Source organism: Lagenorhynchus albirostris, chromosome 4 (genome assembly GCF_949774975.1).
Source record: "Lagenorhynchus albirostris chromosome 4, mLagAlb1.1, whole genome shotgun sequence".
NCBI classification, from domain to species: Eukaryota; Metazoa; Chordata; class Mammalia; order Artiodactyla; family Delphinidae; genus Lagenorhynchus; species Lagenorhynchus albirostris.
In genome coordinates, this window is record NC_083098.1 from 74,450,630 (window position 1) to 74,467,480 (window position 16,851).

The window sequence follows — 16,851 nt, forward strand, 5'->3', positions numbered from 1 at the left end:
TGAAAATACATGCTTATTTTGGAAAAATATGCCCCACTTAATTCAGTATTAACAAGATCCACATTAACAAACAAGAACACACACATATATTTCATTGGGGACAGATGCCTGGCGTGTGAGAATACAGAGTGGGGAAAGGCTCTCTCGGCATAAAGGCAACCTCACAGAGATGGCAGCCTCTTCCGCTTCATGAGCTGTCCCCACGGCCGCATCCTTCTCTGCCCTGGTCCTCTGTTCAACCTCCCTCTCATCAGTGTCCTGAACTCGCCCGCCCTGCTTTAACAGCACCTGCCTGGCAAAACGCCAGGCTGGTAGGCATCTCCACGTAGGTGTCTCCATGCAGATGCTTCAGGGTCACATGGCAAGGTCAATACCGCTGCCCTCACCTTCCTTCTTGTGACACCACTGTCTCCCGGCTTTCCTCCTTCCCCCCCCCGCCGGTGCTTCTTCCCAGTGTCCTCTGCAGCATGTGCTATTCGACCTTCTGTTTCACAGCAAGGACATCGTAGATGGCTGTGATAACTGAGCACGCGGTACCACCATCGGGGGCGTTACTGACACGGGCTCCAGCATGGACGGAGCACCCTGGGCGCCCCTTGACCCCCACAACCGATTCGACACGCGGTGGGTGGTTCAGTCTCTCCTCTCACACTGCATGTGTGAGAGGGCAATCCACGCTCCCCTGAACTACTTACTGTCTGCTCACAAATCCTGACCTCTAGTCCAGACCTCCCTGTCCTATGCCTTCCTTCCTCTACAGACCTATGCTCACGTCCCACCCCCCCAGTCCAGAGTGTCCCTGTGACTGGACTGTGGCTCACCCACACCCTTTCTTCTTTCCTTTCCCCTCTCTACCCTGTTCCCCCCAACTCCCCGCCAGGTCTCTCTCTCCTTTAATGAAGACCTTGCCTGTGAATCCCTCCCGCAGGCGCTGCATCCAGGGAACCCGACCTACGATACATTTTACCTGAACATCCCCGCTCAAGATCCCACAGTCAACCTCAAATTCAACAAACCCCAAGCCGAGCTCATTGCCTTTGCCCCCTCCCTCTCCCCTCCCCCTCGAATAGTATTGCCTCTTACCATCCAACCTGGCTGCCACAACCAGACTCCTGAGAGCATCTTCAGCTCCTGCCTCTTTCCTAGCCCTTCGATCACCTTTAAGGAGGAATCCTGGACACCTCCCAATCCATGCTCTTCCCTCCAACCCTTAGACCGAGGCCCAGGACAGCATCCTTTCTTATCCACACTCTTACAACAGCCAAGAGCTCCTGACTAGGAAAAAATACTAACTCTATCTAGGCACCTACCTCTTATCAGCCTTGGGCTCTTGTTCAGATTAACACATCTAGGTCTCAGATTCCTCTTCTATAGAAAGAAGGGAAGTAAGAGTGCCTCCTCATCGGATTTGTGAGGACCAAAATTATTGAGTTAATGTACATGAGGGACTTTGAACAGCACATGGCAGGAAAAAAGCACACACAGCTTACATGAAATGTCACTACTGCTACTGTTTTTATTATAAGTGTTTTGAGGATCAAATGAGAGGTCTGGGGCTTCCCTGGTGGCGCAGTGGTTAAGAATCCACCTGCCAATGCAGGGGACACAGGTTCGAACCCTGGTCCAGGAAGATCCCACATGCCACAGAGCAACTAAGCCCGTGCACCAGAACTACTGAGCCTGCGCTCTACAGCCCGCGAGACACAACTACGGAGCCCATGTGACACAACTACTGAAGCCCATGCGCCTAGAGCCCATGCTCCTCAACAAGAGAAGCCACGACAATGAGAAGCCCATGCACCGCAACAAAAAGTAGCCCCTGCTCACCGCAACTAGAGAAAGCCCGCGCGCAGCAACGAAGACCCAACACAGCCATAAATAAATAAGTAAGTAAGTAAGTAAGTAAAAATTTAAAAAAAAAAAAAAGAGAGAGAGAGGTCTGATGTAAAAGAAACTTGGGTTCACCGCCTGGCCCAAAGATGCTTAATGATTCTTAGTTTTCCTACAGTCTTAAAAAAAATGATTAAAGGCACTAACATTTCTCTTTCTCTGAAGAGAATTATTTAATGTGTCCCTAGTATATGCTAGTCACTGCTTTGAACTACCCTCAGAACTCTAGGAGAGAACTATCCTCCAATTTACAAACAAGAAAACTGACGCATGGACTTTTCTGTGTGCTCTAAACACACAGCAAAATGAAATGATGATGACTCAGGAAGCAGCCCCAAACTTCCTTCCATATCAGCTGTCCTCTCATACACTGACGGGTCACAGAAACAGGATCCGGTAGGCCAAGGGGACGGAGTGGGCAGAACGTGTAATTCCCCAAACAAGGCCCTTTTCTTACCTGATGTTACTTTCATTGTCAGACTTGGGGTAATCTTCCCACTTGTCAGTGGAAGTTCTGTTCATATATATCCACTGTCGGTGTTCAGGTTTGGGATATGCCTCATACTCAACAACCAGATCCGCATTCTCGCCATCGTTTACAAATACTGTTGTATTCATCATAGGGAAGATATTAATGAATCCTTTATCTAATCACAGCAGAATGAGACAGAAAGAAACTGTTATCCCCCAAATCTTGACAAATAACAAAACTTCACCTTTGGATTATAAAGATATTGACTGATTTCCAGTATTAATTGGCAATGACAAGTAAGAATTTTGACTAACCATTTTACATTTTATTTTGCTCTTGGAGAATCACGGTCATAAAGTGAGAAAGGACACACATTGGAAATGTTTATTCTCTTATCTCTGTCTCTTAAGCAAGTCTGTTAAAGATCTATCACCATCTTAGAAGTCTTCTAGAACAACCAGTCCTGATGTTGATTAGGCTAAAAAGTATTTGGACTAAATAGCTAGCCCATACCCAGATCCAATATAATTGTATATGTGATAAGAAGATGTCATAAATCAAGAAGGGGAAGAGAGCCCCAATATTTAATAAAAATGTTGCAAGAATGTCATTTAGTATTTAGAGAAAAATAAACTTAGATCTTCTTATCATATCATATATCACAAATGAATCAAGGACAGCATTTTAATAATTAAACCATATTTTTAACTAAACAACAGAATTTACTTCTATCAAAACTTTGTGGAGGGGAGGGCGAGGGGAGTTTTCTAGGCCTTTTAGAAGCAACCAAAGAAATAAAAATCATAAAAGACAAATCTAAATACATAAACATTTTCAGAACGTATCTATATATAGGAAAATTAATTAAGGTAATAGGAAAAAGAGGACATAAGAATATAGAAGGAAAAATAAACTACTAATTTAAATAAGGCATTCCTTTTCACATATTGAAAGTAGCAAAACTTCAATAAAGCTGTTAAAAAATAATGTATATCCACTCTATGGAAAAATAGTAAAACTAATCTGAAATAAACTCAATAATTTTGCAAGTGTAATTAAAGTAGCACACTCTGTAAATGGGCACAGCTCTTGTGGAAAGCATTTAGCAATATAGATTTTTAAAAATTATCTACTTTTCAATTTAATCCAGAGAACTCTTCTTAGTGAGGTAGATGGCCACGTGCAAAAAGAAGTGCTATTTACACTAGTCATAATAATTTAAAAAATGAGAAAATAGAGAACTGGCTAAGTATAAATCAGCCCTTAGAAATTATTATATAATAATAATAATATCAATACAAGGAAGAGCTTGGAAAAGACCATCATAAAATAATTGCCAATATCATATTTATAGCCTCAATTTATGGAAGGCTTACTATGTGCCAAGAACTGCCTTAAGTTCTTTAGCATACGCTTTGTTTAATAATTATGACAAACATTTAACTTATAACGATACTGAAAGAGAACGCTTGTAACCCCTAATCACAGATGAAAAAGAAATCAAGTCCTGGAAAGCCATACAGCTGGCGACCCAAAGCAGAGCCTACATGTGAATACAGGTCTGTAAGAAGCCAAGGCTGGTCTCTTTACTGTTGCACAGCCTAGAGTGTCCACATACTTTAAATGAGAAAGAGAGAGAACATAAAATTGTATGTGTAATTAAAATCCTGTTGCATATAAAAATATAACCATATACCAAATCCTAAAAAAGCTTATATCAAGTTAGTGGAATTATGGAAGAGTTTTAATCTTCTATTTATTTTTCAAAATTTGAAAATTAATGATAACATTTTATATTGTCATTTAACCAAACAGTGCCATTGTCTTTGGCACTGTTTGGTTAAATATATTGATAGCCCCCATGATGCTGACATGAGAGTATTTGACTCTCCTTTAGTTTCCTACAGATTCAGAATTAAAAAATGGAGCCAAACTGTCCTTTGTATCAATGGAAAAAATATTTTTCAGGTGAAAATCAAAAATCATCCAAATGACATTAAAACACCACTTTGTTCTAATACCTGAATCATAAATGGTACACCCCTGCCATTCTTTAAGCTAATTTAGATTAATTTTGAGGAAATAAATGTTTTGTCTGAATATTACGTTAAATTTTCAGGTACTCAAGATCATAAATTCAAAGACATCACACAATGCAAAATATTCAAACACCACAGACAACGATATTTCCACTGATTTCTCTCCCTATCATCATGTACAAAATACTAAAGTTCTCCTGAGTTTTCTATAGTCCAGTTTGCTCAATATAGTTTTATGTCCTATAATAGGACACAGTTTCAAATTCATGAAGTGTAAGAATTATTAGACTCAAAGAACCCCACCTGGGTTTGTTACAGAGGATGATTTAAGAAATTGACGAGACATTAACATTTAATCAAGGGCAAACACTGTGCCAGGCACATCTGCAAAATAAATGGCCTTCCTCCCTCCACAGCCTTGGGAGTTAGAGGCTATGTTTCTTCGAAGAGAAAATGCAGGCAGAGTTAAAGTGGGGTGTATTTGAAAGTTAAGTGGCAGAGCTCCAACTCAAAACCAGGTTGGGGCCACCCGGAAGCCTTTTTTGCGCCACTCCACACTGTGTCCAAATCCTACTCGCAGCCCCTAAAGAAATTACTTTTCTCTTTGTCTCTTACTGTTCGTCCCATCCCAACCCACTCCTGAAATAGTACAAAGCCAGATTCAGGTTTCACGGCCTCCAGTCTTTCCAGTTATACAGTTATATTCTTGGAAATTGATGAATGGATTTTAAAAATCTGATTACATACAACAATAAGCTCCAAACATCCTTACTAATTGCTTTCTGGAGCTGAAGCTGATATATCAACATGCTCCCTAATCAACTTAGCAAATTAGCACTTATGGAGTTTAATATTTTAAAAGCATAGCCTTTTATTCAAATTAATAAATGGTTCACAATCACATTTAGGGACAGAGTAGTGCCCTTTCTCTGGGCTGGCTCTGTAATTGCAAGTAAAGTGTCTTTTTCACGTTCAGTCTGGTGAGATACTTTCCATTACAACATGGGCAGAAACGCCAAAATCATATGAGATTATTGTGGGATAAATCGCAGACTTCTAACATTGGTACATAAATTATTGAAGAAATATGGGGGAAAGGAGAGAAATGAAAACAAATATCACACCATTTTATTATTGCTCATGATGAATTTCACCACCCTACAAGTACTTAAAGTCAAGCGCTGAGAATATGGTTGCATTAAAAAGACAAGAAAATAGATTAAACGCAAACAGTACTAAAAAGACAAGAAAAGTATAAACAAAGTAATTTTAAAATTATTATTATTTTCAGTAATTCAAAATACCACACTCTGATCTCATTAAGTAGATGCTTGGGAAATAAATATTCAGTAAGATCTAAAGCATGGAAGACTAAACCAGTTGTGTATGCCAGATTTGATGGGGTTAGGGCACAGGTTACTATGTTTCAGTTTATGCTCTGTAGAATCAATGACCCATGCCTGGTGGGCTGTCTTCCTGAAGGTTTATGCTACAGCCTATAAGGCTGGAGGACAGGGTGAGGTCAGGGGTGTACTGAGGAGGAGAAGCCAATTCAGTCCTTCTGCTACAAAGGGTGACTAGAGCCCATGAATCATAAAATCAAAAAACGATAAACCAAAAGGCTGAGGAACCTCACCAGAAGATTCAGAGAAATACATTAAGCTCTAAGCATATGCCTTCCTCCACAGAGAAAAGTCTCCATCCATTTCCAAAGTCAAGTCATTCAGCAAGGACTAGAGTTTCTGGAAAGGCTCAACCTACATTGTATTTGTTGAGGTAGGGGAGGTAGGCAGAGAATGACATGTTCAAACAGCTTCACAGTTACAACTTTCCACTTGCCTCTATTAAATTGGTAGAATTTGCTTTTGTGCTCTAGTTGGAAGAGGCTACGAAGATCATTTTCTTTCATATATTCATCCATTCATTCAGTAATAATAAAAACCCTAAGAATCTGTTCAACATTCCATTAACGTAAAAAGGAAACTATCTAGTAATTCCTTCATTCACTATGCCAGTAATTTATCCATTCCCAGAAATATTTACCTACTACTTCTAAGGTTGTTGTGACATTTGCTGATCCAAAAGTATTATTGGCATAACACATGAACACGCCAGAATCATTAACTCTTGCTGAGCTGATAGTCAATCTCTCCTGACGAAGAAAACTGAAGTCACCCTGATGCCAGCTATTCCTCTTCACCTGCTCTTTAGTCTGCTGGTTTCAGAAGGAGAGGGAAAAAAAAAAAATCAAAGATTACCATAAAATTTATATTCAGGATCTTTCCTAGATAAATTAAAAATAGCAGCAATTAACTTCTCCGTATTAGCATTCATTATACACTACTTAAGTAAGTATAATAAAACATCATGACAAGTCTGTCATTGGAACACTTCATATTACAGGATTATATTGAAAGATAGTTATTACTAATGATTGTAAAAAATGAAAATTCATTTCTTAATAACCACAGCATACGTAATTCCAAATTCTCTGCAGTGCTAAATATTTTTTAACAGTGCCAAATTTTAGAAGTTCTTATATAAGAAATAATACAGGACACTGATATTTTAAAAGTCAGCATATTTATATCCTATCAATACTTCCTGTTATATATATATTTTTTCTATTCTACATCCTACTGGTTGAAAGAAAACACATCACTAGTAACAATCGTTCTATTTTATTAACATTTATATTATTTTCATGAATAAAAATAGACTTACAGTGTCTAAGACTAACTCGAAAATTCATCCTATAGTTCTTACCCAGCAGAATTTTGGCAAGTATTAAAGGGAGTTCTAAAGTATATAAGACATATAAGACAAAATCCCCAATTATTTACACATGAGCTGAAGAGAAAAGGTTGTGCATTTACTCTTGTGATATCACCATGCCACTGTTAATATTTATCTACAGATAAGATATGGAGAGATTTCTCGTATGGAAAACGTCATGGGGAAACAACCATAATATAAACTATAACCACTCTCTGAAAAGATTAAAAGGAATAGCATAGAGCTTTCTGCATCTTCCAAATTTTCTGTAACATGAACACATTCCTATTACGATGCGGGGAGGGAAGCAACTAAAAAAGAAACTAAACTGCAGGGAGGGAAGCAACTAAAAAAGAAACTAAACAGGAGCTGATATTGACATGGAACAAGATCAAGGGTGATTCCCTGGCCAGACTATGGTGAACCTATTAGCATTAGACCATTCTGACAGTACTGTAAATCCGGACAGTCCTTCTGGAAAGCAACTTGGAAGCATGTTCAGACCACTGAGCAACTCCAGCAAATTTATCTCAAGGAAACAACTCAACAGAAAACAAAAGGTCCAAGATATTTACTGCGGTGAAAAATTGCAGATGACCTAAATGTATACCAGGTATCAAAATTATGAATACGTGAAAATAAGAAAAATGCTTCTTTTATGTAAAAAGCATAAAATGAGTGTACCTTAAGACAGCAACCATGTGTTAATACATATGCATGAGGGGAGAGAGAAAATAAACATGAAAAAAAATGTGGGCAATATAGCATTTGTAAGGACTAACCACTTGAGACTACTGAGCACTTGAAATGTAGTGGGTCCAAATTGAGTTGTGTTGCAAATATAAAATATGTCCCAGATTTTAAAGACTTAATATGAAAAAAGTAGTGTAAAATATCCCATCAAAAATTTTTATGTTATGAATTTGGTAAATGAGCAGGATACAAAATTAATGCACAGAAATCTCTAGCATTCCTATACATTAATGATGAAAAATCTGAAAGTGAAATTAAGAAAACACTCCCATTTACCATTGCAACAAAAAGAATAAAATATCTAGGAATAAATCTACCTAAGGAGACAAAAGACCTGTATGCAGAAAATTATAAGACACTGATGAAAGAAATTAAAGATGATACAAATAGATGGAGAGATATACCATGTTCTTGGATTGGAAGAATCAACATTGTGAAAATGACTCTACTACCCAAAGCAATCTACAGATTCAATGCAATCCCTATCAAACTACCACTGGCATTTTTCACAGAACTAGAACAAAAAATTTCACAATTTGTATGGAAACACAAAAGACCCTGAATAGCCAAAGCAATCTTGAGAACGAAAAACGGAGCTGGAGGAATCAGGCTCCCTGACTTCAGACTATACTACAAAGCTACAGTAATCAAGATGGTATGGTACTGGCACAAAAACAGAAATATAGATCAATGGAACAGGATAGAAAGCCCAGAGATCAACCCACACACATATGGTCACCTTATCTTTGATAAAAGAGGCAAGAATGTACCGTGGAGAAAAGACAGCCTCTTCAACAAGTGGTGCTGGGAAAACTGGACAGCCACATGTAAAAGAATGAAATTAGAACACTCCCTAACACCATACACAAAAATAAACTCAAAATGGACTAAAGACCTAAATGTAAGGCCAGACACTATCAAACTCTTAGAGGAAAACATAGGCAGAACACTCTACGACATAAATCACAGCAAGATCCTTTTTGACCCGCGAGAAATGGAAATAAGAACAAAAATAAACAAATGGGACCTAATGAAACTTCAAAGCTTTTGCACAGCAAAGGAAACTATAAACAAGATGAAAAGACAACCATCAGAATGGGAGAAAATATTTGCAAATGAAGCAACTGACAAAGGATTAATCTCCAAAATTTACAAACAGCTCATGCAGCTCAATATCAAAAAAACAAACAACCCAATCCAAAAATGGGCAGAAGACCTAAAAAGACATTTCTCCAAAGAAGATATACAGATTGCCAACAAACACATGAAAGAATGCTCAACATCATACATCATCAGAGAAATGCAAATCAAAACTACAATGAGATATCATCTCACACCAGTCAGAATGGCCACCATCAAAAAATCTACAAACCATACATGCTGGAGAGGGTGTGGAGAAAAGGGAACCCTCTTGCAGTGTTAGTGGGAATGTAAATTGATGTAGCCACTATGGAGAACAGTATGGAGGTTCTTTAAAAAACTAAAAATAGGGCTTCCCTGGTGGCGCAGTGGTTGAGAGTCCGCCTGCCGATGCAGGGGACACGGGTTTGTGCCCCGGTTCAGGAAGATCCCACATGCCGCGGAGCAGCTAGGCCCGTGAGCCATGGCCGCTGAGCCTGCGCGTCCAGAGCCTGTGCTCCGCAACGGGAGAGGCCACAACAGTGAGAGGCCCGCGTAACACAGAAAAAAAGAAAAAACAAAAACTAAAAATAGAACTACCATATGACCCAGCAATCTCACTACTGGGCATATACCCTGAGAAAACCATAATTCAGAAAGAGTCATGTACCACAATGTTCATTGCAGCTCTATTTACAATAGCCGGGACATGAAAGCAACCTAAATGTCCACTGACAGATGAATGCATAAAGAAGATGTGACACATATATACAATGGAATATTAGCCATAAAAAGAAACGAAATTGAGTTATTTGCAGTGAGGTGGACGGACCTAGAGTCTGTCATACAGAGTGAAGTAAGTCAGAAAGAGAAGAACAAATACTGTATGCTAACACATATATATGGAATCTAAAAAAAAAAAAAGGTCATGAAGAACCTAGGGGTAAGACGGGAATAAAGATGCAGACCTACTAGAGAATGGACTTTAGGATACAGGGAGGGGGAAGGGTAAGCTGGGACGAAGTGAGAGAGTGGCATGGACGTATAGACACTACCAAACGTAAAATAGATAGCTAGTGGGAAGCAGCCGCATAGCACAGGGAGATCAGCTCCGTGCTTTGTGACCACGTAGAGGGGTGGGATAGGGAGGGTGGGAGGGAGACACAAGAGGGAAGAGATATGGGAACATATGTATAACTGATTCACTCTTGTTATAAAGCAGAAACTAACACACCATTGTAAAGCAATTATACTCCAATAAAGATGTTAAAAAGTTTTTTTTAAACGTTAATTATATGATAAAATATTTTGGATATATTGGGTTAAATAAAATACATTAAAATCAATTTTACTTTTTTTTTTTTTTACTCTGTCATGTGCCTACTAGAAAATTTTAAATTACATAGGAGGCTCACATTCTATTTCTACTGCACAGCGCTGCTAATGTACAGTGGTAGAATTATAGCTATTTCTCTTTTTTTCTCATGTTATTATATTTTTGGAAATTTTTTTCACTAAAATAAGCATACATAAAAGCTGACTGCCAAAGTTGAATGTTTTGGAATCAAAAAGAAGAGAAACCTGCTTGGTTAACTAACTGTGAGATCTTGGCCAAGTCAAGGATGCCACTATGGTCTCAGCTTTTGTTTCTAAAAGGCAATGAGAGAATAAAGGTCTTTAAAGGCCTTTCCGGTTTGGAGCACTATGTCTGACTTGAAGATAATCCCTTCTAAGAGATTCTTCTAATAATTGGCAGAAAGCTGACATTTTCCTGCCTAAGAGTAATTGTTAAGAAGAGACAAAGGGGAAGTGACATTTTTCTCTGGCCTCTTCCAGTCCATCATACAGACTTCTCCTCGGCAAAGGCAGAGTGGCAATGGACAGGTCACAGACTATATTCTAGATTCCTGGTATCTTCCTTCTAGTTCCTGCAAGAGCCCAGGAGTCCCTGTTTAGGGAGCTAAACAGGACAATGAATACATTGGTGCTAGAAGGAATAGTTTGTTAATAATTGATACATCATCAGCACCCAAACCCAAAGGCCATAATTTAGGATACTGTCAAAGATCATAATAAAAGCAAGCAAAAATATGAGGGTTTAGAAGCCTTAGAAAAGCTAACCAAGATTCACAGTGTTGAATAAACTCCAAGACTCTCTTACGTTTTAAAACGAACAGTTGCAAAAATACTACAAGAGCTGTTTTACCCTAAATTTCATTGTGAATTAAACTTATTCTAAATGATCCAGATCAAATACTATGGATTTCTGAAAGAATCTGATAGTGCTATAACAGTGCTAGGTATTCCAAATTAAGCCAAAGGATATCAATAAAAGATTCATGGAGGAACCCTGGCATACAGCCATGAGCCCCATCTGCAAGTCACACATTACATATTGTTCGCATGTGATTTGCTTTTCCTTAACCCTTGGAGGTGCTCACTGGGATTTCCCCAAAGAGTTCCCAACACTGCAGGCTTATCTACCAGCACCAGCGGATTAATTGGGAATGGCATGCAGGACTCCCGGGAAAAAGTGGTTCAGAATAAAACTGCCTGGGGCAATTTAATTCTCATCTCAAAAAGGCTAATTTTCAAGTTATGGAGAGGCTCAGTTACGCACCCCGTAAATTGTTCTCTCATCTGAAATCAAGGATCATAGAAAGGCAATTAATATGGGACTGTGCTCTATAAGGTTAGTCAGAAATTCATGTGTAAGCTATTGGTTTTATGATAGGACTTGTTTCTCTGACCCACTGGTTCCATTCTCCTGTTAATGGCAGGCTTCACTTAGCAAGGTATCCATCACAGGTCTACATGAACGCCATCATAACGGTCTGCATTATGCTAATCACCATAGTTACTTGTTTAGCAAAGGATTCTCTAAACAGGCATGAAACTGCCAATGTTGAATACAGAGCATGAGGCGGAAGAAGAGGAAGAGGAGGATGAAAAGACAGTATTTCCTTTCTTCCAACGTAATACGCATGTGTGTACTCAAGAAAAACTACCATGAGAGCAAATTAACGAGTTGGCCAAGATCATTCAAACAAAAATTATTAAAAACTCAGTCACGGGCTTCCCTGGTGGCGCAGTGGTTGAGAATCCGCCTGCCGATGCAGGGGACACAGGTTCGAGCCCTGGTCTGGGAAGATCCCACATGCCGCGGAGCAACTAGGCCTGTGAGCCACAACTACTGAGCCTGCGCGTCTGGAGCCTGTGCTCCGCAACAAGAGAGGCCACGATAGTGAGAAGCCCGCGCACCGCGATGAAGAGTGGCCCCCGCTTGCCACAACTGGAGAAAGCCCTCACGCAGAAATGAAGACCCAATTGCAGCCAAAAATAAATAAATAAATAATTTTTAAAAAGTAACAAATGTTCAAGTACAGTTGGCGTCTTTAAAAAAAAACTCAGTCAATGGGAATCTTAAGGCAAGATATTAGGGAAACCGGACATTTTAAAGACCTTGTTATTAATATGAGTATTAGAGAGGGAGAAAAACCTTCAAATATAACTGGCTAAAATTTATTTAATTTTAAGATATGCCTAACACAGTATCTGACATACAGTAGACATTCAATATGCATTTGTTAAACGAATGATAACCTAAATGTGTCCGAATGTTTCAGATTGATGACAACCATTTTATTAATAGCGACTAAAACAAATAGAAAACCATTAGCAACCTGATCTCGGGTAAGCAGGCTCAAAGGAGGAAATCAGATGCATACAAAAAGAAATCTCCCAAAGGGACAGGCCTCTCTGTGGCAGAGGGAAGGGTTTCTTGGCTGACATCTGAGACCATTGATTTATGTTTTTAATATGGAAGGAAAAAAACTGGCAACTCTCCCCAATATTTTAAATAATCTGGCCTGAACAGTTGCCATAGTAGCTTTAAAAATCAAGGTAGTTACTCACTGAACCATTAATTTTTTTTTCCCCCCACAAAAGTCATTCAAAGAAACAGCATGGAGTAATAACAAGTCTGAAGTTTTCTCTACGACTTTCTCAAAATAAATTTACAAAATGACATTTCTTTGTTACTCATAATGAATGTACACATCTACCTATGGTGCAATGAAAGGGGTAAATACACATCATCTGTACACACTCCAGAGAGTTCCACCTCTAACAGACACACCAGCTGAGCCATCCCCAGGACAATTAACAGACTTTTCTAGAATATGTAAAAGAATGTATATGTATGTATAACTGAATCACTTTGCTGTACAGCAGAAATGAACACAACATTGTAAATCAACTCTACTTCAAGAAAATAAATTTTTTTTAAAAATGGACTCTTAAAGAAAAACCTTCAACTCTCCCACACAGAGAGAATGATACATTGAGGCAAATGGAGAAAATAATCCACTCACCTGGCTGTTTTCCCTTATCCACATTGATTCCACAGAGCTAGACACGTCTTTTATCAAGCACATCACTGCAAATTCTTCCCCTTCCCTGAGAAGATAGCTGGCTTTGGACACAGACACAACAGGCACAGCTCTGATGGCTAGAATAAAACGAAACGTGGCCCTCAAATAACTGGCTGTAGTATAGCATAACGTTTTAACTTACCATTTTTCCTCAGCTCACTTTGTGGTCTTTTAAATAAGATATAAAGTATGGTACTAACCGATCTGTATTACTTTTATATTTGAAGACATCAGCAATTAAATTGTACATCCCTCAAGTAACTTCATTAACACTGAGTGAAAAAGATAGACTGTCTACTTTGAGATTATAATAATCCTGAACAATGCTATTTTGAAATAGGTAGAAGCCCTGGCATAGTGAAGCTGCATTCATCTTTATTTGACTTGCTGGTTTCATGAGAATGTGACCAACAACTAATTATATTCTTTTAACCAAACAGGCATCTTTCCCACGTGCTATAAAAATAACGTCTTATTTCTTAAAATCACAGGTTTTAAATAATCAAACTTGCCTTAATTCCAAAGAGCATCCTTTTTCAAAAGCCTTAATAAAAACTACTCAATAGCTAAATGCCAACTGGTGTTGAGTTAGATGATCTCTGAAATACAAAAATCTGGGTATCTTCCAGCTATCAAAATATTCTACATAATGCCACATTAAGAACAAGGTCCAAAGTCAGTTGGTACTTTCCTCCTCAGATTGTGAATAGTTTGAGAAGGTATTAAAATTAAATAGCTGAGGAGGAATCAATTCATAGATCAATAGTAAATCAAGGAGTGAATAATCTGTATGCTAATCTTTTCAGTGTAACTAAGGCTTCCCAATGAGTTTCTCTTGGAAGGAACAGTTTGTGCAATTATGAAACTTTGGGATGTCCTGATGTCAGTAGGTTTAAAGACTGTCCCCAGGACCATCTGAATGCCCATCCCTGGTAGACACACCCAGCTGGAGGTGGTCATGGACCCAACACATGGGATGGAGGCTGTGAAATAAATTATTCACAAGCAGCCAGCATTATTTTGAGGCTGGGCGAAACGATCCAAGAAGCTACCTGAGTGACATACTGAGTTGGACCAGTGAGAAGAGAGAAGTCTTCTTTTAGATCAAAGGATGCTCCGACTCCCAGAAGAAAGCAAACAAGGGCCCGTACCTGCCCTCACTTTCAGGGTGAATTTCTTCGACAGCACGGACTTGCCCTTCTGGTTCGCCGAGCAGTGTAGACAGAGCCGATGATACTCGCGCTTCACGTTTCTGATCGTGATGCCGGCCTTGGGGTCAGCGACAAACGTCAAGTCCTTGGGAAGAGGTTTCCCCTCGCACCCCGTGAGGGAGTAATTGGTCACCTCTGGGTCTGTCAGAGGACAGCGGACCAGCGTGTCGTTGCCTTCCTTCCCGTACAAGGGAAGCTCAACCAGGAAAAGCTTCTCAGGATCTACAGCATATCAACAATCAGTAGTTTGAATGGCTGGTCACAGACACTGAAAACATTTTATAAAAATCTAAAATATTGCCGCTCATAACAACAATCCCTAGTGGCCCAAATGGCTGCTGACTTTATTCTTTGCAAACAAGAGTAGAATTTATCCGAGTCATACTAATAAGGAAGAGTTAACACCTAGTAAACGCTTTCCATGTGTCAGGCACTAAGCCTGGACCATCACACACTTCTCACTCTCATTTAATCCTCAGTACACCCCTATATGACAGGCGCTATCATTATCACCATTTTATCGATAAACTATAGTCTCAAAAACAGTAACTCTCCTTAAGTGACACAGCCCAGAAATGGCAAGACAGAACTCAAAGCCAGGTCTGACCGATACCACAATCTGAACTCTTAAAGCTCTGGGAATATTTTATTGTAATAGTTACTTTTTTTCTACAGCAGGTAACACTCCAAAGAAACTGGGCCAAGAATAAGCCAGCCTGATGGTATCTAATAGGGTGGGAAAAAGTGGAATTATACCTTGTTCAGGACTTTCCCACCCACTGTCCAACCTGTAATTTGTTTTGATCTTATCTAATTGACACAACTTCTACTTTTGTGTGAGCCTTTATCACTTTTTTGAAAAGTGTCCAAATATACTTCCATGTTGTACCAGTTTCCGAATTAATCATATGTTTTTGGTTTTTTTTTTAATCTATTTAACAAGCAAGAAGACCTATTTAGTTCAGAAAGGTGAAATAATTTCCCTCTGGTGATACAATAACTTGCCTCATTTGTCCCCAAGTGTGCTTGACTTCAAAGTCAAATATGTACTCTACGCCTCCAAGACTAAGGGAGAAGCATGGGAAAGAGTCTATGAATTAAAAGAAGAATACAGGGCTTCCCTGGTGGCGCAGTGGTTGAGGGTCCGCCTGCCGATGCAGGGGACGCGGGTTCGTGCCCTGGTCCGGGAGGATCCCACGTGCCGTGGAGCGGCTGGGCCCGTGAGCCATGGCCGCTGGGCCTGCACGTCCGGAGCCTGTGCTCCGCAGGAGGAGAGGCGGCAGCAGTTGAGAGGCCCGCGTACCGCAAAAAAGAAAAAAAAAAGAAGAACATAGAGGTTTAGAGGCAGGCAAAATGACCACGATCTAGGAGTCATGTGAGGGTATTCAATGAGACGAAAGGGAAAAAAATAAGAAATGTTTAAAAAGGGGACTAACTCATGTTATCAGTACTCAAGATATGCTAAGAAGAAAGGAATATGGGAACCCCATGGGTCAGCCTGAAGCCTGGATGATAATCAGTAGTAACAGTGCAGAGTACATCAATGTGGAGAATGAGCTGCAGGGGTCCAGATGTTTTTCCTTATATAGTGAGAGAATTACCAGCATCTCCATTGTTTGTAACAACACGGGTTTCAGAAAGTTCCTAAGAACCACCAGCTGAACACCCTGAGCACAGGGACTTTCCACACAATTCTTTCTTCATTAAGATAAATTTCAATCAGCTTATAAGTAACAATAGAGTACAATTAAGACTGAAAATGAACAAAACTGAATCATCATAAAATTGTCGTTCAGTGTTTTCATTCCTACAAAACCCTAACCCCTCTGCGGGGGCCTCTTTCCAGAGTTCCCAGTCTCCAGGATCCTCCAGTTTCTGAATAGAATCTAGAAAACCATCAGGAGGCCACACAGTATAAATAACATGTGGGCCCCACTCTATTCATATTCCTTGAAAGGTATGTATAAATAGAACTTCTAGAAATCAAATAAACCGATATGCAAACGGGGAGCTTATGAGTTTCAGAAATGCTACGGCAAATACTTGATCGTCCAAACCAGGATACTTGTGACTGAAAGGGGTACTCTTAATAATTATGCCAGGACACCAGGCATGGACTGGGAAAGCCTCCGGTCGACTAGGATCTCATATAAGCAAAT

General features: G+C 39.5%; 1 protein-coding gene across 1 annotated transcript in view; it reads right to left on the reverse strand.

Moving 5' to 3' along the window:
• Positions 1-16,851, reverse strand: part of KIT (KIT proto-oncogene, receptor tyrosine kinase) — an 84,257-nt gene that overhangs the window by 28,290 nt on the left and 39,116 nt on the right. Inside the window, exons 3-6 of the mRNA XM_060147276.1 lie at positions 14,633-14,914; positions 13,422-13,558; positions 6,445-6,613; positions 2,348-2,537 (exon numbers count right to left, since the gene is read on the reverse strand). Coding sequence (XP_060003259.1) covers positions 2,348-2,537; positions 6,445-6,613; positions 13,422-13,558; positions 14,633-14,914 — 778 coding nt within the window. The remainder of the gene's footprint in view (positions 1-2,347; positions 2,538-6,444; positions 6,614-13,421; positions 13,559-14,632; positions 14,915-16,851) is intronic.